The 24,103-nt window shown below is 36.9% G+C and overlaps 1 protein-coding gene and 1 long non-coding RNA gene across 3 annotated transcripts in view; one reads left to right on the top strand and one right to left on the bottom strand.

The window, feature by feature from the left end:
• GRM3 (glutamate metabotropic receptor 3) overlaps positions 1 to 24,103 on the top strand; it is a 221,522-nt gene that overhangs the window by 112,976 nt on the left and 84,443 nt on the right. For both annotated transcript variants that reach the window (XM_031013073.3, XM_055347599.2), the window contains exon 2: positions 8,628 to 9,235. In XM_031013073.3, coding sequence (XP_030868933.1) covers positions 8,768 to 9,235 — 468 coding nt within the window. In that variant the 5' untranslated portion in view covers positions 8,628 to 8,767. The remainder of the gene's footprint in view (positions 1 to 8,627; positions 9,236 to 24,103) is intronic.
• The window catches only part of LOC129523826 (uncharacterized), a 35,795-nt gene continuing 14,175 nt past the window's right edge, over positions 2,484 to 24,103 (bottom strand). Inside the window, exons 2-3 of the long non-coding RNA XR_008667473.1 lie at positions 12,733 to 13,780; positions 2,484 to 2,620 (exon numbers count right to left, since the gene is read on the bottom strand). This is a non-coding gene — a long non-coding RNA (uncharacterized lncRNA). The remainder of the gene's footprint in view (positions 2,621 to 12,732; positions 13,781 to 24,103) is intronic.

Below are 24,103 nucleotides of genomic sequence, written 5' to 3'. Positions count from 1 at the left end.
AAGTGATCCACCCACCTTGGCCTCCCAAAGTGCTGGGATTACAGACATGAGCCAGGGTGCCTGGCCCTCCTCTAGCATTTCTGATTGTGTAAGTCTACTAATTGTGAAATGTCAGTTCTAATTGCCTACAAAAAGTCTTTATTTCAACTTCTTATAGTTTAACTGGATAGAGAATTCTGTGATGCTTGACCAATTTTTCCCCAGAACTTCAAAGATGCCATTTCATTAAGTTATTTTTTTCTGATAAGTCAGCTATCATTAATATTGTTGTTACATTACACGTATGTGCTGCTTTATTCTGATTGTTTTCAAGGATTTTCCTTTACCTTTACTTTAATCAATTTGGCTATGATTTAACTACATATGGTTTTATTTATATTTATCCTGCTTGAGAATTGCTGAGCTCCTTGGTTTTGTAATCTTACGTTTATCATCAAATTTGGGGAATTTTTTGGCCATTACTTCAAGTATTTTCTCTCATTCGTCTCTCCTTCTGAAACATTAATTTTGCATGTGTTAGACTACTAAATATTGTCCAACTGGACACTGAAGATTTGTTGAATTTCTTTTCTATCTTTTTTCTCTCTGATTGGATTAGATAATTTCTTTTGGTCCATTTTCAAGTTTATTATTTTGCCTCTCCAATCTGTTGCCTCCTGTCATGAGATCTTTATTTTAAATATTGTACTTCTGAGTTCTAGAATCTCCATATAGTATTTTTATAGTTTCCCTTCTCTGCTGAGATTCCCCAACTATTCATTCATTTTGTTATGTTTTCGAACATATTTATAATAGTCCAAGTTCTTGTCTGTGAATTCCAAAATGTGCACCATTTCAGGTCTTATTTCAAATAATGCTTTCTCTCTTTGCTCTGGGTGCTGTTTTTCTGTTGTCTTATATGTCAAGCAATTTACACTTACATGCTGGTTATTATAGAACATATATTTGTAGGCAGTCTGAATTATGTCACCTTTCTTTAAGAGTTTGAGTTTTGTCCTAACAGGCACATAAATAAATACTGGTGGATCATTTTACTTTTGTTAGACTTAGTTTCATTCTTTAGAAGGACAGGTCTGTTTTATACTTAGTCCTGTGACATGGTCCTAATTCCAGAGCTTGGCCTTTACTAATAGAGTACAGCCAGTCTTTCTAAGGTTTTAATAAAAAGCGCAAAGTGCCTAGTTTGATCTCTGCACTCTGGCTGGCGTGGAACTCTAATACCTCTCGGGTATGTCTGCCAGGCCTCACTGAGTCTCACCCTGTGGATGACCACTCAGATCTGCCCACCAACTCCATGCAGCTCACTGCCCCACAAATAGCAACCACTTTAGCAGCTTAGAATTCTATTAAATAATCCCTGCCTTCTCAAGTCAGAAAGACTGCCACTGCTACATGGCAGGAAAGTGCCCTGTGCAGAATACTGGGGAATCTATGGGGTAACCATGGGGTTTCCCTCATGTGTTTTTTTTTCTGTCAAAGATCATAGTTTGCTTCATATTTTTTCTCCAATTTTGTAGTTATTTTCAGCAGGAGGGTAAATCCAGTAACAGTCCAATATCTGTACTTGACTTCTCCTAGTAACCATGTCATAGGAATGGTCACCAGGAATATGTGAATGATAGAAGTGATATCTTTGTAAAGACATGTGTGACATATGTTCTGTTTTGTAGACTTGTTGGAGCAATAATGGTAACGTCTTCCTAAATCCTAATTCTGTATTTATTACTACTGACTACCATCTTGAGCAATTTGCTTTACTCTTTCTCTCAGTCCCTCTCTCACTCTCCACTTAGCAATAGATGATATAATTATTTCTTACCAGGAAACAGAAGAGTTAATTCACTATGCAGAATACTCTGAAATTATACAAAAAGGGACTGTATACATCTAGGAAATTATTAATAATAGCCACTTGATGGGTCATATTGCCAATTGGTAAAAATATCCTCCTAAAAATGGTATTCCTCCATTTCTGCTCCTTCACCATTTCGTCCAGAGCTAGAGAGAAAGCTTTTGACAAACCCAGTTTCTACACTCGGTTTATGCTGACAAACCTGAAACTTCTATTAGACTTTGCAGCTTGGAAGAGGTAAAGGACAAAGGTGGATCACAGGGAATTTGGAGAGGCTCTAATTCAGAGGCTTTGTAATGAGGGTAAGGAACTTGAGGATGCTAAAGCAGCTGAAATGGCAACACACACATGTGTACATGCACACATACCATGAAAATACTGTGCACTTCGATGCTTAGGAAAATAAAGGTTTACTTTGAAGGGAAGCGAATAAATCTTCAATATATTCTATACTGAGTCACTCAACAAAGTGAATACTATTGATGGGAAGTAAATTACCAGCAATCACCAAAGTTTAGGACAATCTGTTTGCCTACCTCATAAAATCATTTTCCTCTAAATTCAGAAGATAAAGAAAATGGGAGATGAATAGGAGATGTGATTTTTATTTTTTAATTTACCTTACTTAGTTTTTTTGGTCAAGGCCGAATAGTGAAGTGGGCCTTTCTTCTTTTGGCCTCATCACCATCCGTTTCTCAGCTCCAATATGCCGACTGGCAATGTCCCTCTCTTCAACATACCCAGGGTTCTTGGGTGTTTTCATTTTATCTATTAATAAAATAGGTTTATATAAGAGGGTCTTATCAATTAATTCCCACAATTTGACCTAATGTTTTTGTTGTTTAAAATTTCACACACATTGTGGGATTTCAAACAGCCTTAAACTCAGAAAATTTGAAGGAAAGCAGAACTCTTCTCCCTAACTTTAAATCTTAGTGCATAAGCCTGGCCTCCTCTATTCTGCCCCGTCCTTCATGCTTTGAAGGAACTTAACCTGTCATTTGATGTATTGTTTTCCATTCCTCCTAATCCCTCTCAGACCAATAACATGTATTCTAATTCTTTTTTCTCTAAATGCTGTCAAAATTTCCAGTTTTAATTTATACTTTTCTTCCTGTAAAAAATCAACCGACAATTCAGCATCACAAAGTCAGATCAAAGATATTTGGGTCAAATTTATCCAGGGCCAAAGTTGAATTTTGGCCTAGTATAATGTCATTTTGAAAATGACAGATCTTTTTAGCAATCTTCATTATCTGAATGAAATTTCCAAATTATTTTTTCAATCTCCTGATCAATCTTTCTAAAACTTGCATGCTACTGGGAATTTATTATTTAACCAACTTTTGACAACTGTGTCTGAGGCACTGTGGAACATACAACAATATCTAGAGTATGCTCCTTGATATATAGTAGTTTACAAACTAATGGTAAAGTAAGAATAATTTTCAATTTAAAAACTTTGCAAATAAAACACAAGACAAAATATGATCCTCATGATAAACATAGCACAAAGTATATGGGAATTTAGCAAATGAAGGAACCCCTTACAGTGGAGTAACATGGAAGGCTACAAGGAAAAGAAATTTTAAGGTAGATCTACTAAAAATGATTGGGGTTGAAATGATGAGCTACTCATAATAGCTTCCTAAGACTTCTGGGGAAAAATACCCTTTTTCTCTAGTAAAAGAATTACAGTCATGCAATGGCATATCTCCTATTAAAAATGCCAATATAGCTACAGCCTCTGTTCGTTTACCCAACTGAAAATGGCAGTCTAAGAGCAATGGCTATGCCTTTTATTGCCCATAATACTGACAGCTGAAAAATTACAGAATCATAATCAAATTGCACATACTAGGACTAACCCTAACTTTGCTCCAGATTGATTGAGTGTGCAGGATTTGAGCACTCTCAGAAACCCTTCAGCAACTTAAGGATTTATTTCTGGGAAAGAGTATGTATGGTTTCTGGCATTTTATCTCCCAGATAGACCCTTTCCTTTCCCTGGATAAACTACTTTTGCATTGACTGAAAGTGCATTTCGTTTCCGACACCGAGTCTCTGAGCAAAGAATGGACGAAAAGACATATTATCATATGCAGAGTACAGAAATGCTTTCAGTTCATATATTCCAGGGGTTATATTCATAGCAAACCTCTGAGATTCTATTAATGCATCAATTAATAAAACATTGGTGAGCAGGTTGCCTACAGAGAGGGCTACACATGCTTGTTTACAGTTGACGCATCACTCATCATCACTGAATGGAGAACTTTGACTGTAGAGATGCAATTCTCCAGCTGCATATGAATGTGGCTGCAGTAGGGAGCCTGTTTATCTGAGGAATGTGCTGCTGGCTGATTTATAATGAAAAGAACTGGAAAAGAGGTGGTTGGTGCCCTTTCACACAATCCGATAAACTGTTACACAGAGATAACAGTGGCATTGAATTAAACATGTTTGTCTATTTTTCAATGTTACCTTTTTTTTTTTAACTTTCTTAGGGCTTCATTTTAAGCAGTGCTAATTGTCTCTGATTATGCATAGTGCTACAGTATTAATCATTATAAGTTCTGCTATAAAGAAAAAGTAAATAAAAATACAGTGTATTTAAACCTTAATTGATTTTTGATTTGTAATTCTCTAAAATGACATTAAATGTTACTTAGATATGCCCTGTCACAGAGCTAAAAGGAAAAAATATTTTACATGACATTGTCATCCCCCAACTTATTTTTATGGTCTGCATATCTAATTTTTAAATTTATATAACACATGTAGTATGAATAAATCAGTTTTTGAGTATAGCACTTAACAATTATCATGTTGAAGGAAACCAATGGTATACAAACTTTCAAGATTTTCACTAATGATGAAAATAGTTCATAAAAACAGAGATGCATACTTTTCTATCACTCTTTATATAAAAATGTGTAAGCATTTAGAATGTTATTTGACAGCAGGGATGATGTTCATTTGTTTACAACTAAAGTATATATCCTGGGTATCCAACCCATAGCCTAGTGCACACATAGTGGGTGTTCAATAAATATTTCATAAGTGAATGTGTCTCTGAGGCTTTGAGATAGAAGAATGTGCATATTCCTTATTTAGTATTCTCCTGACCAAAAACTTAAGCAGTAAATGTAAGTCAGTTCAGGTCCACATCTCTCCTGGCTTCCTAGATGCCAATCTCAGTTGCAATATTCAAGTACAAAGGCAGTATTTTTTCTTGCATGATACAAATTCATTACTATATTTCTACCTGTTGGTGACCCTACCATCAAAGAATGCAATAGGGGAAATGCATCTGATGTGACCAGGTAGGTAATGAAGCAAAAATAATGCATTTCTCTTATTTAATTCCCATTTCCCATACCATAAATAAAATAGTAAAGAGTCATGTGCAAACATAGATATCATGGATGTCTATATTCCTTCAAGAAACATTCATTGAATTATTTTACTATACCAGAATGTAAACAAAGAGAAATAAAACACAGTCCTTACCTGTGAAACAGGTAAACTGATAGACACTGTTGCTTTGTTTATCATTTTTGTTCATATAATTTTTATCTCTTTATGAATTTGGTAACAGGCTCTATTAATCTCTTCCTTCCCTATTTGAAGGACAGGCCAAAGATCCAGTTTGGACAGGAGAGACTATTACTTTCAGTGTAATGCAGTGTTTCATTTGAAGTCTTTTTTGGCTAACAGCCCTTTCCCAACAGAGAATTAAGCTTTCTATAGACTATAAGGTAATCTTTACTCTTTGAGTAGCCAAACTTTCTTTACATTCAAAAGATGTCTACGCTTTTTGCAAAGATACATAGTAAGCTTGTGTTGATGGCCTTCTTTTAATTAGCTATTCTGTTTTACTAGGCACATAAAACAACTATTTTATAGAGAAATTTCTGCATCTTTATCATTAGCGATAATGATCGCAGTGTCTTTTGCCTTCCATGGCAGTTTTTCTTCAAAGGGAATTGCACGTAAAGATCAAAGAGACCAGAAATTGATATGAAACAAAAAAATTCTACTATGGTATCAACTTTTTAAAAAAATTATTATTATTAGACTTTCTGGTGCCCTGTGGCAGATCTCCCAGGGAGGCTCTGAGTTAATACTGAGCATTCCAATGGCTGCTGCCATCAGTGCTGAGATTCACACCTAAACAAACAGACAAAACATACCCCAGCTGACTCTATGGCTCAGGAAAACAGCCCATCATTCGCTGCATGTGAAAGGAACAGAAAGCAAGCACAAATCTGCGTTTTAAAGGGCACTGCTAATATGAAAAGGGAGAAATGTCAAAAATGTTGAAGTAAACACTGGACTAGCTCCTGTCTTGCTTGTTTCATTGAGTTTTTTTCTTCCTTGGCACCTAAAAAGTTCTAAATGCTGTGCCATTTCATTAATTCTCAATGAGCACACAAGAAAACAAATATAAATCAAAATAGCAATAGCAAGACAGAATACTTGATCTTTCCTGGTAGTAACTGTTGAGTCTTAAATTGGTAAGTGGCTATTTGCTGGAGAAATTGGTATAGAAGGACATTCTTGGCAAAAGGGAACAGCACGAGCAAAAGCAAGGGGTCATCAACACCCTAAACACCTACTGAGTGCACATAGTTCAATATATCTGCAGCTTAAGATCTGAAGGCAGAGGTAGGCCCATGCAGATGAGCATGGTGAGCAATAGGAATTTAGAGCTAGCCAGGGATAAGATCATAAAGCACTGAGAAGAGATTTATAACGAGTTAATTCTTAAATCTGTGGGCAAGGGAAACTCAGTATACATTGATAGAAGATGGGCTACTCTGAATAGTAATTGAGATTGTGCATTAGAGTGTCTTCCCCAATGAGACATCATTCAAATTGCTAACATTTGCTAATTTATCTGACAGCACATGAATAGTGTGGCTTTTAGGCATCTTGATTAAGTCTTGGACCAGCTAGGAGGGCCCTTCCTTCATAAAACCCTTCCAACACACAATCATGTGTGAAGGTTGAAAAGCAGACAGGCATGCTCAACTAGAACACACAAGGGCATGTGGCTGCAACCTGTCAGAAGAATGCTCCAGGAGCCTGATGCAGTCAGATCTCTCACTTGACTCTGAAAATAATACGTTCATCTTATCTAGGGGGATAGAAGTAAGCAGGCTGTGTGAATGTGCTGACCAAGTGTTTGCTCTAGTGCTAGAAAGCTGAGTGTCAAAGAATTCAACAGCAGGTACATAGGTTCATGGGTGCATGCAACTAGACTACTCCACACCAGAGTTTTGGAAAGCTCTCTAGAAAGATCCCAGACTACTGTCCAAAACATGATCCTCACAGCAAGGCTTTGCCTGATTCCCAATAGATTCATACGTTCTAGCCTAGAATGTAAATAGATGCTCAATTCATAGTAGCTACAGTCTACTGTGTGCACCCCAGCCTAGCATTCATTGCACTACCTGAGATGTGAGGACAAAATGAGGAGTTGCCTCACTCTGGATAGGGGAGGCAGCCACCAGCAATCACACTTGCCCCATCATCTATAGTTGTACAGGTTATACAACAAAAAGTTGAGAAATCGTATATTTGTAAAGGGGGTATCTTTGTCTAATGTTCAAAACAGTGCTTTGGGGGGTGGTAGCAGCTCTCTAGGAATTTATTGCTAGGGTCCTGCTACGAATTACAAGAGCTCAGCATAGTGGGGATAAGGAAGAAGTGGTAGCTTTGGGAGATGTTAAGCAGTTAGATTCTGCAGGGCATAGAGGCTAATTGAAAGTTGGTAGCAGGGGGTGAAGTGGAGAAGACTCTAGGGTGCAGATTTCTGGCCTGAGAGCCTGGAAACAGAGAAGATCCATTCATAGACATGCAGACTTTGAGGTGTCTGAAGGATGTGTGGGTAAAGCTGTTTAGCAGGCAGTTGACCTAAGAAGTATGGAGCTCATTTAAGTGGTAGTTGAAGCTGAAAATAGATGAGTTGGCCCAGGAAGAGGTAGTGGGAGGATGGGGGAAGGAAGGTGTTAAACAATGGAATTTGAGACGTTGTCAAGATGAAGCATGATAACAGAAACCTAGGAAGTTGTAATAGGTAGAGAATAGTCAAGATTTCAATTAAGGTCAAGTAAAATGAGAACTACAGTGAGTTTATAGTTTATTCAATTTAGAAATAAGTAGCAGCTTTTTCCACAACACTTTTGTTAGAGCAGTTGAGGCAGACTCTTAACCTCAATGGGCTAGGATAGTTCATCTATTAAGGGAGGGACAGAGATGCAGTGGTAGAAATGCAGAAATGGTAACAGAGTTCATTGTGTTTTCTTGTGTTTTAAATGGAAAGGGTTAAGAGTCCGTAAAAAAAAGGTAAGTTTACAAATGCAGCTTAAAGAGAAGGGATATAAACTCACATCCACATTGCTGCCCTAACAAAAACAAAGTAAATGACTCAGTAGACAGAGTACTGGACTTGGCTTTAAAAAGAAAACAAAAAACAAAAAACAAAAAAACTGGAGTCCACACCCAATCTGCAATAAGTACACTTTGTAAGGTCACCTCCTTGACCCTCTGTGCCCATTTCTGTGACATGGGACCACTAGGAACTACATCATACAGTGTGTAAGGATGGGGTGAGAATACCTATGAGAGAGTGCCTGGTGCTGTGGTGTACTGTGTGTTTAGTAAAGGGTTTTCTGAGTCATCCCATTAAAGGTCTGATTGGGCATGATTGATGTAATCACTGTTGCTTTCTTTACCATTTTTGTTCATATAATTTTTATCTCTTTAGGAATTTTGTGACAGGCTCTGTTAGTCTGTTCCTCCCTTATTTGAAGGACAGGCCAAAGATCCAGTTTGGAAATGAGAGAGGACTAACATGACACATTGGCTCCACCATTGATATCTCCCAGAGGTACAGAAACAGGATTCATGAAGATGTTGACAAGACTGCAAGTTCTTACCTTAGCTTTGTTTTCAAAGGGATTTTTACTCTCTTTAGGGGACCATAACTTTCTAAGGAGAGAGATTAAAATAGAAGGTGACCTTGTTTTAGGGGGCCTGTTTCCTATTAATGAAAAAGGCACTGGAACTGAAGAATGTGGGCGAATAAATGAAGACCGAGGGATTCAACGCCTGGAAGCCATGTTGTTTGCTATTGATGAAATCAACAAAGATGATTACTTGCTACCAGGAGTGAAGTTGGGTGTTCACATTTTGGATACATGTTCAAGGGATACCTATGCATTGGAGCAATCACTGGAGTTTGTCAGGGCATCTTTGACAAAAGTGGATGAAGCTGAGTATATGTGTCCTGATGGATCCTATGCCATTCAAGAAAACATCCCACTTCTCATTGCAGGGGTCATTGGTGGCTCTTATAGCAGTGTTTCCATACAGGTAAGATTGGCTAATGCTATTGCTAAAAGGCTGTATCTCTTTGCTTTTATGTGTGGGGGGAACAAAAGGAAAATATCATAATAACGTCATCAACGGATTATGTCAACAATGCAATTATTAATTTTTCTAGTTATAATTTGATAATATAGGTTTGCAGGCAGAAGATTTTTCTACCAATGAAAATTGTTTAGAAGCATATCAGGTAGCTACTGCAACATTAAACACTACCCCCAAAATTCAGTGGTTCAAATAAGAATATTATTTATTAGTTTACAAGTCTAAAGATCAGATGCTGTGAACTAATGGAGGCTGGGTTTCACTGGGGGCAGCTCTGCTCCAGGTTGTCTCTTATCCTCCTCCTGGAATTGATCATCTAGCCCAGGAATGTTCTCTGAGTGATGGCAGAGGTGCAAGAGAATGCAAACTCAGCTGTACAAAGCTCTTTCAAGTTTCTGCTTGCTTCGCACCTGCTAACATCCCATTAGCCAAAGCAACTCACAGGGCTCAATCCAGAGTGAAGGAGCTGGTAAGTATGCCCTGCCCACAGGACAAGTGCTGCAGTTATGCAACAGACTGTCAAGGTAAGATGAAATAATAATTTGAAGCCACTGATGCAATCAAACACGAAGGCATAATGTCATGGAACTCCATTATTCCCACTAATTTTTACTAAAGCATTTTTTTGTTCAGAGATAAAATACAAGTAAAATTTCTCAGGATATAAACCTAAAAATGTATGCAGAGAAGCCAGAGGATTACTACCATTAAAAAAAAAAAAGGAAACATTTAACACATAACTTAAACTAAATATAAAGCTAATAATTGGCTGTCATAATTTTGTTGGGAAAGAAGAAATATACATACTCTTGCAATCCTTACTTATAAGGTTACTAAATTTTACAGAAGTAAATAAGTAAGAAATCATCTAGCTTAACTTCGTCATTTTCCCAATCCCCAGAAAGACTGGTTTCATGAAAACTCCCACTGGTAGAAAGCACAAGAACTATAACTCAGATAGATCTTTTGTACTTCTGTGTTCTTTTAACTACCCCATGTGATATTTATATGTTACTTTAAGTTTAGTATTTTTTCTGATTACAACATTAATGTCACAGTAATAAAAGTCCATGATTCTAAGAGTCATACACTTTGCCTCCCACCAAATTACTATAATCAAAGCCCCAAGCACTAAAAGAAACTATACTCCACTCATGTTTTCTTTTTATGTCATGAACCACTTAAATTGGCTATATTTGCATTGGAATAACCTTCTTTCTCTATCTCACATTTGTGGCACTTAAAATTCTAGGTATAGGCCAGGTGCTGTGGCTCATGCCTGTAATCTCAGCACTTTGGGAGGCTGAGGCAGGCAGATCACCTGAGGTCAGGAGCTTGAGACCAGCCTGGCCAACATGGTGAAACCCTGTCTCTACCAAAAATACAAAACATTAGCAGGGCATAGTGGGACACACCTGTGTTCCCAGCTACTCGGGAGGCTGAGGCAGGAGAAACACTTGAACCCACAGGGCGGAGATTGCAGTGAGCCAAGATCAGGCCACTGCCCTCTAGCCTGGAGCAACTGAGCAAGACTTCATCTCAAAAAAAAAAAAAAAATGTAAATAATGATAAATATATAGATAGATACATAAAATAAAATTCTAGGTATAATTCTGTGTGGTTCTCTATGAGCTATTTGAAATTTATTTCCTTCTTCAGATTACACCATCATGTTATGAGTAATTAGGATAACTGGTTTTAAATAAACATCCTTAGGTTTCACTAGATGGATAGAAAATATTGCACATATGAAAGCACATCATGTTAATTTTGCCACTCTTTCTACACTTGGATAAAGAGAGATGAAAAATGCTATTTTATTTGAGGAAAGAGTATTGGTCATACTTCATATATATATATATATATATATAAAGGAAGTATGAAACATTTCATATATGTGTATATATATAGTCTGCCATACTTCAATCATAATTTCCAGATGAATGCCAGTACTTTCACGAGTTTATATTATACCCAATATTACCACTAGTAAGGGCTTATATATATGCGCTTTTTCTCACCTTAGTTTCTCCTAGTGCAATAAATGGTACTCTACAGCAGATGTGTAAATATCCCACTTATCCAAAGTAATTGAGAAACTGTGCCCTGCAAATGGCCTTTTTACAATCTAATTTTACTCTTTTACTACCTATGTACTTCCTGGAAGAAGTCAGACTAGTTTAGAGGAAAAAATGTGGGCTACTAAAACCCTGTACTAGTTAGTTCTGAAGGTCAGAAGCCATTTCTTACTCATTGAAAGACCTATCTCATTAGGTTTTTTTTTCATTTATCTGGTCAATATCACCATGAAGTCACAAACGTTGATAAGGTTCTTATCTTCACAGCATAAATAAAAGACCCAAAACTATCATGCTGTAATGGAAACAGTGTAGATTTTGGCAACAGAAAGACCTGCGTTTGAATTCCAACTACACCGTTTTCTGGTTAATCTGTAAAATGAAGAAAATATCATCTACCTCAAAAAGTTGGAGATAAGATAAATTAAGAAAATCTGTGGAAAATGCCTCACCAAAAACTGACAGATTCAATAAATGGTAACCTTATGTCCCTAAAATTATAGGAAAGGTCAGTGGAAAGCCATATCGAAAGCTAATTATGTGGACTTCTCTGGTGCCCAAGCAGTCCCATGAAGTCATTGCTGGTTTCCCACATGGTTAATCAGCAAGTCAGTCTGTATTAAGCTCCTACTGTGTGCACTGCACTGTAACAGGAGTTAGAGCAAACACTAAAGTCATATAGAACACAGCCCTGATCTCAAGAAACTTAAAATCTGGCTATGGGTACAATGTGCTCTGAAATAACAGTAACTATAATTCAGAATATGTTCATGTAGCTCACAAAGTAAGAAATGACCTTTAGAAAGGTTTTGAGGATGAGTAAGAATGAAAGTTGCATTGGAGAAAGGCTAACAGGGTGACAGTGTAAATGAGATGCTGGATCTGAAGAGGCCAATCAGAAAACTGTGGGAGACATCCATGTACAAGGGGATAAAGGCCTTGACATGAATAAGAAGGAACAAGAGAGAAGACTCCATTCCCTCCTCCATGGCTCCAACATTTCCTGACTAGTCAGACTCTGATTAGGCCACAGACTTGTCCAGGCCAAGTCAAGCCAGGAGTTGGAGCAATTAGGCTATACACTGACCCCCATGCACCCTTCCAAGGAACCCTTCAACACAGGGTCCTGTATTCAGCTAGGCATCACGAATAATAAGAGTTGTTAGGTGGCTGTTATGTAGCTAAGAATTAAAGTGTGTTATTCCTTTGAAACATATATGTCCTTTAATAAGAATTCTAAAAAATATAGTCAGTGGTAATCCAAAGCCATAAATTCCTAATGGTGAATTTAAGGCCCTCTTTTACACTAACGAGGGAAACATTTTTGGAGAGAAGATTTCTCTGGGTACCTCTGATACTCACATGCTCCTGCTCCAGTGACTGATTCTGGTCATACACCTGGTGTGTGGTAACCGTGGTGACAGTGTGCAGCCTGTAGCACTGCCATCCATTTTTAACTACTTTTGACTTCCTGCATATGTACTGGAAATTGTCTTTTCTTGAACTGAGCCGGGGGAAAAAAGAGGGTGGAAGAAATAAATGAGTATGAACCTGTCACATAATTTTAAAAATTCCTGCTGTCTGATTATAACATCTAGTCCCAAACCAGAGCTCAGGGGTTTTCCATTGCAAATTGCCTGTTGAGAGAGAACTTTAGAGAATGACAGCATTTTGTGCATCTTCCCTTTTGTGGTTGGGTCAGTTTAGACATTGCAATCTCCCCATTTGGGCCTGGATTCCTTTCTCTGCTGAATTGCTTCAGGAGGTGCTTTCTCTCCAGCTTCCTCTTCTTTTCTTATCTTCCCACTAAAGGATAGAAACTTTTCCGGAAGACAGCATAGGAGATATGCCATGCTGTGTTAGTTCATACAATAGGCAGTGTTTGCTGATAGGAAAACTGCATGGAGGGGAATTCTTAATGACTTGCTGGGTTAAGCTGTATCACCATTGATGAAGAAACTGGATAATTATTTTCGCAATGCTCTTATTAAGTACAACAAGCCAGTCTTCTGTGGTCCCTTTTATAAAACAACAGTATTGATTTCTTAATTCAGTAATCAATGAAAGCTAACATCAAAATCCTTCTATATTAGCAAATATATGTGGGAGTCTATTCACTCTCCCTGGAGAATAAGTTTCTTTCAAAGCATTTTTAAGACTGTATCCTGCTCTTCTCCATAAGCCTGCAATCCACCCACTTCAGGGAAAACAGTATTTATATTTATTCAAGAAGAGAATCAAGTTGGTTGCTGTTAGGTGATTGTCTACATGGTACTTGTTTTGAAACAATGATAATGCTTGTGCTTTTCGAATAGACTGTAGTTAACTGCTAAGTTGTTCAATCAAAAATTTTCCTTGAAATGATCTTCACTCTTTCCAGAGAACGCATCATTTCTTCAGTTTTTCTTGCCTAGATGGAGCAAATTTTAATTAGAACATAGCAGATATAAATTGACCCAGTTATTGTTTTGTCCCTGAGTGTTAAAGCGACTTCAGGAACAAATGAAGATTTGGCTTAGATGGCATGTATAAGTTAAGCTCATAGAAAGGGCAGAAGAGAGCCCTGAAAGGACTTTCCTATCTCTTTCCCATCCCTGGTATAGAAATTTTCCAGAATTTCTAGCACTATCCACATCCCAGGAACACTCTAACTCAGGAGATGGTTACTATCACATAGTGTATCATGACATGACATGACATGCATTGTTCACATTGTATCCCTGAGAAGAATAACTCCTGAAATTAAATCCATTGCAGTAAATTTCACAGGTTTTAGCTATATGGGGAAGAGGGAAGAGCATATAAAGACATCCCTCTATTATACCCCCTTCACTCAACTCCACAGTGCTCAAGGGGACCACCGCTGGTCAATTTGTATTAAGCATTGGTTTCTTTCAATGATTCATTCCTCCTTTAAATTCAAATGTTTTGAGGAAAAGTCACACATTAATTGCCAGTTTTCTTATAGGAGCATAGGAAAAACAGTTGCAGAACTTGGGAGTGTAATAGCCTTCATATAGTTAGCTGTCTCCAAATATCTGATAGACAGCTGAATGGAAACAGGTACACTCTCTCTGTGGACAAATAGGCTGACTCTAGAGCAACCTTGGAACTATTGTTGTTTTGGGCTGGATATAAGGCTGTCCTGTACATGGTAAGATGTTTTGGTAGCATCACCAGCCTCTACCCATGAGATGCCACCAGCACCCCAAGCTTTGTCATCTAAAAATGTTTCCATACATTGGCAAGTTACAAAATTATCCCCTTTCCTCACTGAGAATCGCTGATCTGGAGCAAGGTATATTTAGAGCCAACATAAGGAAGACTTCTTAAAAAGGAAATAGCCTGGAAGGAGAGGGGTTGAAGGAAGTGAGTTCTCTGTTTCTGGAGTTATTCAAGCAAAAGTTGGCCTGTTACTGAGGAGACTGAAGCCATATATTAGTATTTGAACTATAAGGCATTTAAGGGTATTTCTTAACGTTATAATTATATGTCACTTTATGAAAATACTCTACTATTAGGGTTTAAGTGATTGCAAAGGAAGTATTTAAAATATGGAGCGGAAAGTTTACATATGGGCTCTTTTATATCAGGATCACTTTGAAGCAGTAGTCCAGTCAATTGTTATTTCACTTGATTATATTCGTATTTTTGCAAATGTCATGAATTAAGCATCTTATTTACGTATCTATTATAACTAGGGTTCTCATATAAAAGCATTTTTATCAGAAAATAAGCATTTATTAAGCATGTATACAGTAGGCACAACAAGAACAGTATTCTATAGAACATTATTCTATAGAACATTATCATGTAGTCTTGACATGGAGTAGAGAGAACATAAACTAAAATTTTAAAATAGTAGATATCTTACAAGCTTCTGAGGGATATAGAAGCAAATTGAAATATCAAGACCATACATAAAACAAGTCCAAGTGTAGAATCTGAGTATCAATTGGCAACATAAGTACAGGGAGATCAGAAAGAAGAATAGAATTAGCAGACAGGGATGGAATTGAACAGGAGAAAGACGTCTAGATATACATAAACAGAAAGCCTGCCTTCGAAGCCTTCCTGGAAAGTTGCTTTCTCATAGTCTACAGAATGATGTCTGCACAGTCTTTCATATATGAGGGAACACAGTGTTTCATCCACCTAGAATGCAGTGTCCTTCAGCTGTCTGTATGCCTTGCAAATCCTACTTTCCTTCAGTCCTCCCCTCAAATCCTATCCCTGTGAGAACCCTTTCCCAAGTACTCACTTCATATACATGCCCCCCTCCATTACTAAGTAAATATAACTGTTCATTTGCATATTTATTCTTCCATGAACTATAAGCCACTTGAGTTTAAGAACCACATTTTTTGTCTTTATATTATATTACTGATACCTAGAATAATGTCTCAACCAGGTAGAGAGTAAGTCTTTGTTGAATGAATTGAAAGAATTGATTACCTATGTACAGTTGATAAGAACTGAAAGATGTTAACCTGCTATACTTCCAGAAGGCTGAAAATCTTTATGGGAATCTGGATTAAGGGTCACAACCATCACCCACCTATTCTAGATCAGCCTGGATGCTCATAAATGAGAAATAAGCATTTTTCTGCAATGGAAGACTGGTTTAGATATAAAAGACAGACAATGTTGCAAGGCGAGCATGTGGGACAAAATTGCCCCCATCGTCCTCACTCCCATTCTTTACACATGTGCCACAGATGCCTTGATTTGAGAGCAGCTCTAGGGGTTCCATTCCAATTGTACATAGACCAACTATTCCAGAGAAGACTATCCAAGGCTCAACACAACTAGACAGTCAGGGCCGTTTTGAATGTTAGAACCTGTCCTCTTATCTAGCTGTCTGCAGTCTCTCCACAGGAAGAATATGCAAGGAATATTTTTATGCCAGATGCTGTGCTTGTAGCTAATGCAAAGGCAAAGAGAACATCATCCTATCCTCAAGAAAAGCAGATGACAGTATTAGAAATCCATTCACTACTCTATCACCAGTATCTCTATCACTAGAATAGTAAAAATGATAGTTGCATTTAGGGAGTTTAGTACTGCAAATACAATGATTATAGCATGGATATGTTACAATTGTACATTTTTAGTATGCCTTTCTTGAAAAATTTCAACACAGTGATTAAAACTCTGTGCAGACTGACTAGGATTCACTTAACCCTGCATTGTCTCTTTACTCATGTCTAACACTGAGTTTTTTTTTACGATTTCAACTTTTATTTTTGATTCAAGGGCCATATATGTAGGTTTGTTACATAGGTATATTGTGTGTTGCTGAGGTTTGGGGTACAAATGATCCTGGCACCCAGATAATGAACATAGTATCCAGTGGGTAGCTTTTCAGCCCTTGAACCCCTTCCTACCTTCTCCCCCTATTAGTTCCCAGTGTCTACTGTTGCCATCTTTATGTACATGGGTACCCAGTAATATGGGGATATTAGTAGTACCTCTCTCATTGGGTTATTGTGGGAATTAAATAAGAAAATACATGAAAAGTGAGAAAATGGTACCTTGTATACTTAGCAGTCAACATTTTAGTAGATATTATTATCCATTACCTTTTATTTATTTATTTATTTATTTTACTTTCAACATCTCCAGCCCAAAAGGAACAGTTTCAAGAGGAATTGAGACTCACAGAGGTCAAGTTCCAAGTTCAAGTTTTTATCACTTTACAAGTAGCAGAATCAACATGAGAATCCAGATAGCTTGCCTCCCACACCAACCACCCCCTCACATAGTCTAAGCTGCAGAAAAACCTGACTCAAAAGTTATCTCAGACAGAATCTTTTCATTTATTTCCTTCCCAGACTTTTCATTCTAAAGCAATCTCACAACACTGATTGTTTTGAAACCTCCCTCCATTGCTCCTGCTTCACCTCCTCCAAGAAAGGGCAGTGCCATTCAAGGACTTCATCACAGGGAGGGAGGCACCAGCAACAGCAATTAAAAATGCTTTTGCTAGCCTTGCTTCATTGTAGAAATTTCTCATCAGAAGTAATTATCTGATATGCTACTATTTTTTTTTCCTTTGCATTGGGGTTAATTTGTTTCTTAATTAATTCCCTTTCTGTCATGTGTTTATTTGGAAACTACTCTACTGAAAGATAAGAAGTTGCCGTCAGGACCACTGTTCACAAGGCAATAGGATGGTCCAGGCTTACACTGCAGGTCAGGTGTCTATGATGGAGGTCACGCGATAAAAAGCAAAGAATACAGACATTCCTAAGATAGCAGCAGTGTTTTATGCTATGATTATAGATTAATAGGTAAACAAATTGAAATAGGACTGCTGACACTTCTGGTTAAACCTATGATATTTTGCCTTAATGACACAAAGTTCTCTTTCCAAATTACCATTAAATATGTGCCTTTTTTGTGGATTGATATGTACAATTTCAGTATTTCAATATGGAAAGAGCAGCGGTTAGCAGTTTATAATAATGAAGGTCCATGGATTTAATGTTATAGAGGTGCTTCTACTGATCTATGGAAAATGCAGTTGAAAATTCACAGATTACCTTTCTAATTAGCAGACTTTGGGAATTTAAGAATAGTGTTCCAAAAACACCTGCAGTTAAACTCCAAACAAACGATCCTCCAGGAGGTTTATCAGTGGGACTTTGAACACTAAAAGTGTAGTGTGACTATTTTTGACACCACCACCTGGTATATTGTGGAAATCCCTTTGTTACTAGGAACAAAATTTTGATTCTTGCCAACACTTTGGCTCCACATTCCAATAAAGTGAACTGCAATACAGGGGAGAATTCAATAGAAGCAATACCTTCAAAAATTATATTTTAAACATAGACCAGATTTCCTTGCCAAGTGGTCAGAATGGCAAAGCATCTTGACAGATTTGCCATCACTTAATAGGGTTGAATTGTCAGGGTGTTTACACAAAGGACTAGTAGTTTTTTCCCAGGCACAGTGCATCCAATTTCGGTAGATACCATAAGGTTCACAGATGAGGCCTCATAGAATGCAAACCAGGCAATTAAGCTTTTCCAATATGGAAAACAGATGTGGTTGAACAAATGATCTAAAATTTGTTCTGAATTTTTCAATAAAAAAGTAAATTCCATCTAAATAAAAATATACATGTGCTTTAAGTCTATATTACCTAAGTTTACAAAGTAGTTTTAAGAAAGATTATTTATACAAGATTTAAAGGAATGTAACATCAGACAATATACCCACATAACATATATGTACATGTAACTCCTTGATCTAAAATTAAATTAAAAAGTAAAGGAATGTAACAATAAATGCAGATAATCCAGAAAATTTCAACTGTTACCAATGGTTATTTAACTGACTCTTAGCTCTTATTTTTACATTAAATAAAGTTTTTGTGTTATCTTTTCTAAGATGCTTCTAGGAATTTAAAAGTTCTTCATCTTTCCTAGAGACCTTTCTCCAACAACCATTATTATTTATGACCTGCTCTTTTCCAGGAAGGATTCAAGGTGACCTGTAATGACAAAAAGAGGAGAACAAATAAAAACATAAGTACTTAGGTAATTACTACCAACGAAATAAAATAGTTTCAAGTAGGCTCCATTTGTTTTAAAGCTCCAATCTTTATATTTATATTATCAACTTACTCAGCATTATTGAGATGACATCATCCCTAGCTTTCAAGAACCCATAGCCTAAGTCAGAATGGGTAGTTTGTTCATCTGATTGCCCTTCCCTGATTCATTCCTTTCAAGTTGGATATCATCAACTGTGTCTTTTTAAAACATAACTTGGTCATGTCATTTCCTTAATAAAAAAAATTAATAGCTTTTTATCTCTTAAAGAACAAAGTTCAAAATACTTATAACTGTATATAAAATTCTTAGTGGTCTCACCACCATCCCTCTATCCTTCTTTACCTTCTACTAATCCCTGTGAGGCCCTGGGTATTCTGAAAATAGGGAACTACCTACTATTAAAGCAAATATGTACTTTCTCATCTCTGTCTTTGTGTTCTCTCTTCTATGTAAAAACCTCATTTCCTCTTTCTCTGCCTGGAAAACTTCCACTTATTCCTCAACATCAAGCCTATATGTTATCTCTGTATGGAGGTCTGTGATGAATCATCTGAGTGTAATTAGTTGCTCTTCACCTGTGTTTTTGTATAAGTTTGTATACACACATACCTTAAAATTTTATCCTTGGCTATGTTTCTTTGTCTCCCATCAAATTACGACTTCCTGAAGGACTGTAGGGGTACATTGCTCATCCAGAAAAAAAAAAAAACCCTAGATTTTAGAATATGCCTTGTATAATCGACATCAGTCAAAGTTTGCTGAATGAGTGATGACAAATTAGCCATTATCACCCTCTCTATTGCTTCTTGAGCATTTACTACATGCCCATCAGTGAGTTAAGTGCTTCATATGTTTTCATTTAATCTTTACATGACTTCATAAACCACGGATTACTATCCTTTTCTTTTGACAGATAAAGAAATTGCAGCTTAAGGAGTTAAAATAACTAGCCGAAGGTCACACAGCTAGTGAGAGGAGCTGAGATTCCAATGCTGGCCTGATTACAACCCTGTGCACTGTTTGCTTCTTTTGCTTCAATACCATTTGCTTCTTTTGTGTCTGACAGCTCTGTTGAAGTAAAGAGTAGTTAACAAGAAAACAATGAATAACACAATTCTGTTTGCTACAATATGGCGAATATACCTTTGCCCTAAATTATTGCCCCAAGACCTCAAAAGTAAACGATAATCATTTAAGGAAATATTAGGCTATAGCCCTCAGCTATCCCCAAGCATACTCAACAGCTTTTGTCCTTTGGTTAACAACTGACAAAGATTGGCATGCCTTTTGTTATTGATAAGGCCATATTTCTCATATTATTGTTATACAAGTGACTTCAGGGACCACAGAAAAATATAGATTAGTTCAACTTGTGGCTCTGTTAAAACTTCAAGAGACATTGTCAAAAATCAATATCTGAGGCACTAAAGGATGTGTTTCTAACATGTATTTTGATGTCAAGTCACCCTGGAATTCATGCTTTCGCAGGTGTTGCTGGCAAACACAAACACTCTTGACACCAGATATGACACAGACTTTTTGATCCTGTTGTTAGGAACTGGAACATGAACCACTTCACTTCTGTGATTTCTCCTGAAAACTAATGCATGGGGGAAAAGGGAAGCAAAGAGCAGATGCAGACTAATTCAGTGGGCAAAATACCTTCTTGTTTGTCTTGTAAGTACCTGCTAAATCTGGATGGAAAGAAAGTTATTCCTGAGATAGTTCCTTGTTAGTAGGGGAACAAGCTAGATATTTGAATGTGGAATAGCATTGAGATGGTGAGAAATATGACATGTCTTTTAATACCAGTCTCCTGAAATGATAGGATTCGAGGAATCCTTTGTGGTCTGCATATCACTTCAACCTAAATGATGAGTTATGAAAATGCCAAAATGAATAACCTTACTATTTAAGAAGTCCTTCAGTTTCAAATGAAGAAAATAAAAGTGTGTGACAATCTTGGTTACAAACTGCAGGAGATGAGTGCAATGATTTTCAGAGAGACTTGGGATGGAAAGCAGGGTGACTTTGAGCAATTTTTGAAGGTTTCCACTATGATTAGGGAGTCCTTTGTTTGGAATGTCCATGTGCAATCATTGGTACTGAGCCATGCTCTTGAATGGTGATAACCAATATGGATCTTTGACTCAAGTGTTTTCGGGGCCCATGGCATGTAAGAGTTGTTGACTTCTTCAGATTATACTGCGTACACTGGTATTTGCTATACTTCATTATACGATTTCTTAAATCAACATTAATTCCTGGTCTTGGGACATGGGCATCAATTGTTTTCATGCAAAATGTTCCCAGATGTGCTACAGGTAATGTGGCCAAAACAAAACAAAAAAAGTTACTAATCCTTTTAGCAATAACAGTGTGATTGGCCTCCTTTATGGGCAGATAACTCATATGATGTGAACAGCTTGAATTTCTTAGGCAGTTTTGTCAACTATATACCACCTCCAGTTCCAGTTTAAAATACAAGCCAATCTGGGATTTTGTACAGGTAATAATGTGACTTGAACAAGCTGAATAGGAGGGACACTGAGGTCTCTAAACATCACAACTTCTAGAACTTGTTTTTATGTAATAACCTGTGCTATGAGGTAACAGATGGTTCAAAGTGCAGCAACTCAATGGTTCTCTTCCAGGCACATATATAAGCATTTAATTAAAAGAACTAAACAAAACATTCAGCACTGCATGTGTGACAAAGCAATTAAAGGTGTAGACTTATTCTTAGAAAACAGCCCAGAAGAGATAGGTGAACAGCAGAGAATAAACATGAAGGTTATTATCAAGTCTCCTGATTACAGGACAGTAGCAATGGTTTATTTTTTAAATGTATATAGTTCAGCTCTGTAAATAACATTCTTCTTGGAAGTGGGCATTTGATGCCTCTTTGCCATCTGGAATTTTTGTAGCTAAGTATAGATCCTCATAAAACTATTTATTATTGTCCCCTTTAATGTATTAGCACAAACTCAGAAGCCAATAACTGTAAAACTTCTGAAAATAATTCTCATAGCACTAAAAAATCACTTTAGTGGGAAACTTGTTTCTACCAGATTCTACATGTCCACAGTCCTTTTGTCTTGTGTTGAAAAAAAAATATTTGGCATTGTGTCAGCATAGAAGGCACAAAGCTCTGTTTGAAATTGATACATCATGTATATCCTGAGTAGAAACAGTAAACAAGGAACTGATGTGGGGGCTCACAAGTGACTGATATTTTCCAGTTCACATTCTCTTTTTTCACAACATGAAAAGAATAGAGTAAACTGCCTGAGATCTTTCTCATAGCTCATATTCTTTTGCTCCCATGATCACAGCACCTTTCATGATAAGCAATGCACAACATGTGATAAATCAACACACAGAAATAGAAGAAAACTATGTCAGTGTAATAAAAAGCCATATATTAAAAATACACAGCTAATGTCATACTCAGTGCTAAAAGACTGAAAGTTTATATTCAACATAATATTGGAAGTTCCAACCCCCAGTACCTTAGAATGTGACTTGATTGAAAAATGGTGTCATTGCTTAGGTACTTAGGTTAGGATGAAGTCATACTGAAGTAGGGTAGGTTCCTAATTCAGTATGACTGGTATTCTTACACAAAAGCAAAATTTGGATACACACATACACTCATCATTGAAATAAAGCATGGCACCTGGGATCCTAAAAAGAAGGCTCTATGCCTTGTTAGAAAATATCATGAGAAATAAAACTTCCAAATAAATTAGTATTGAACTAAAAATTCCCATCTGTGAATGAGTATGGCTTGGGTGCCTACTGTAGCATCATTCCACAATTGGCTATTGATTGTGAAAAAAAATAAAGTTTTAAACATTCCTAAAGCAAGAATAAGGGAGCAAGTGGTGTGAGTTGATTCCTGAAGGTCTAAATCAATTCCTTGTCTTATGTGTCATCTCGTTTTAATAAAAAAATGAATATGACTAGTTAAAGATCCACATTGCACAATAAAATTGTTTATCAGTCATATTTCAGAGTAGCTTCATATTGCCTGCTGGTGGTCAGCTTCCCCGTCATGTGTGCATGTGCACATGTGCGCACACACACACACACACACACACAAACCCATCATTATAATTAGAAAAGGTTACACGGTAGAGCAGCAAAATATCAATTCCCTCATCAATCCATTTAACAAATATTATAGAGCACCTCTATACTCTGTGAGGCAATGAGAATTCAGAGATTAACAAGAGTTCTCACTCCAGTGGAGAACTTAGTGAATAATCTAGAAATCACCATATATTTTCATTAGTACCATGAGAGAAACACATGAGGGAACAAAAGAGGCTCAGAGAATGGGCACACAAGTCACTCTGAAGTCAGGCATTAGAACAGTTCCTTAGAGAAGAAGCCCTTGAATGGATTAGCTGAGCAGACAAGTGGTAAAGGTCATTCTAGACAGAAAGAACATCACAGTAAGTCAGAGATTCTCCATACAGTTGAGTTTATTTGGAAGAAAAAAATATATTGGGAAAATGGTGGCAGATATTTAATAACATTTAACAATGGTTTGTTAGACAACTACTGCAAGTAAAGCCCATTCTAAATTACACCAGCTTATAACTACAACAATGGGAAAAAGACAAAAATACTAATTTTTTTTGTCATTGCGATAGTTTGCTGAGAATGATGGTTTCCAGCTTCATCCAAGTCCCTACAAAGGACATGAACTCATCATTTTTTACGGCTGCATAGTATTCCATGGTGTATATGTGTCACATTTTCTTAATCCAGTCTATCATTGTTGGACATTTGGGTTGGTTCCAAGTCTTTGCTATTGTGAATAGTGCTGCAGTAAACATACGTGTGCATGTGTCTTTATAGCAGCATGATGTGTAATTCTTTGGGTATATACCCAGTAATGGGATGGCTGGGTCAAATGGTATTTCTAGTTCTAGATCCCTGTATACATATGTAACAAACCTGCACATTGTGCAAATGTACCCTAAAACTTAAAGTGTAATTTAAAAATACCAATTTTATAACATCACATCTGCTGGCAAACATAATCATATCTGGCCAAGTCCAGCATTTCTTCTTGAGCAAAATTAATCACATCTGTGACTTGATAATCTGCAATGAAAACATTGCAACACCTAAGTCCTGGATAAATTCAAACCACC

Source organism: Gorilla gorilla, chromosome 6 (genome assembly GCF_029281585.2).
Source record: "Gorilla gorilla gorilla isolate KB3781 chromosome 6, NHGRI_mGorGor1-v2.1_pri, whole genome shotgun sequence".
Taxonomy (NCBI): domain Eukaryota; kingdom Metazoa; phylum Chordata; class Mammalia; order Primates; family Hominidae; genus Gorilla; species Gorilla gorilla.
Note: the sequence above shows the minus strand (reverse complement) of the source record. Positions and strands in the feature narration are given on the sequence as shown.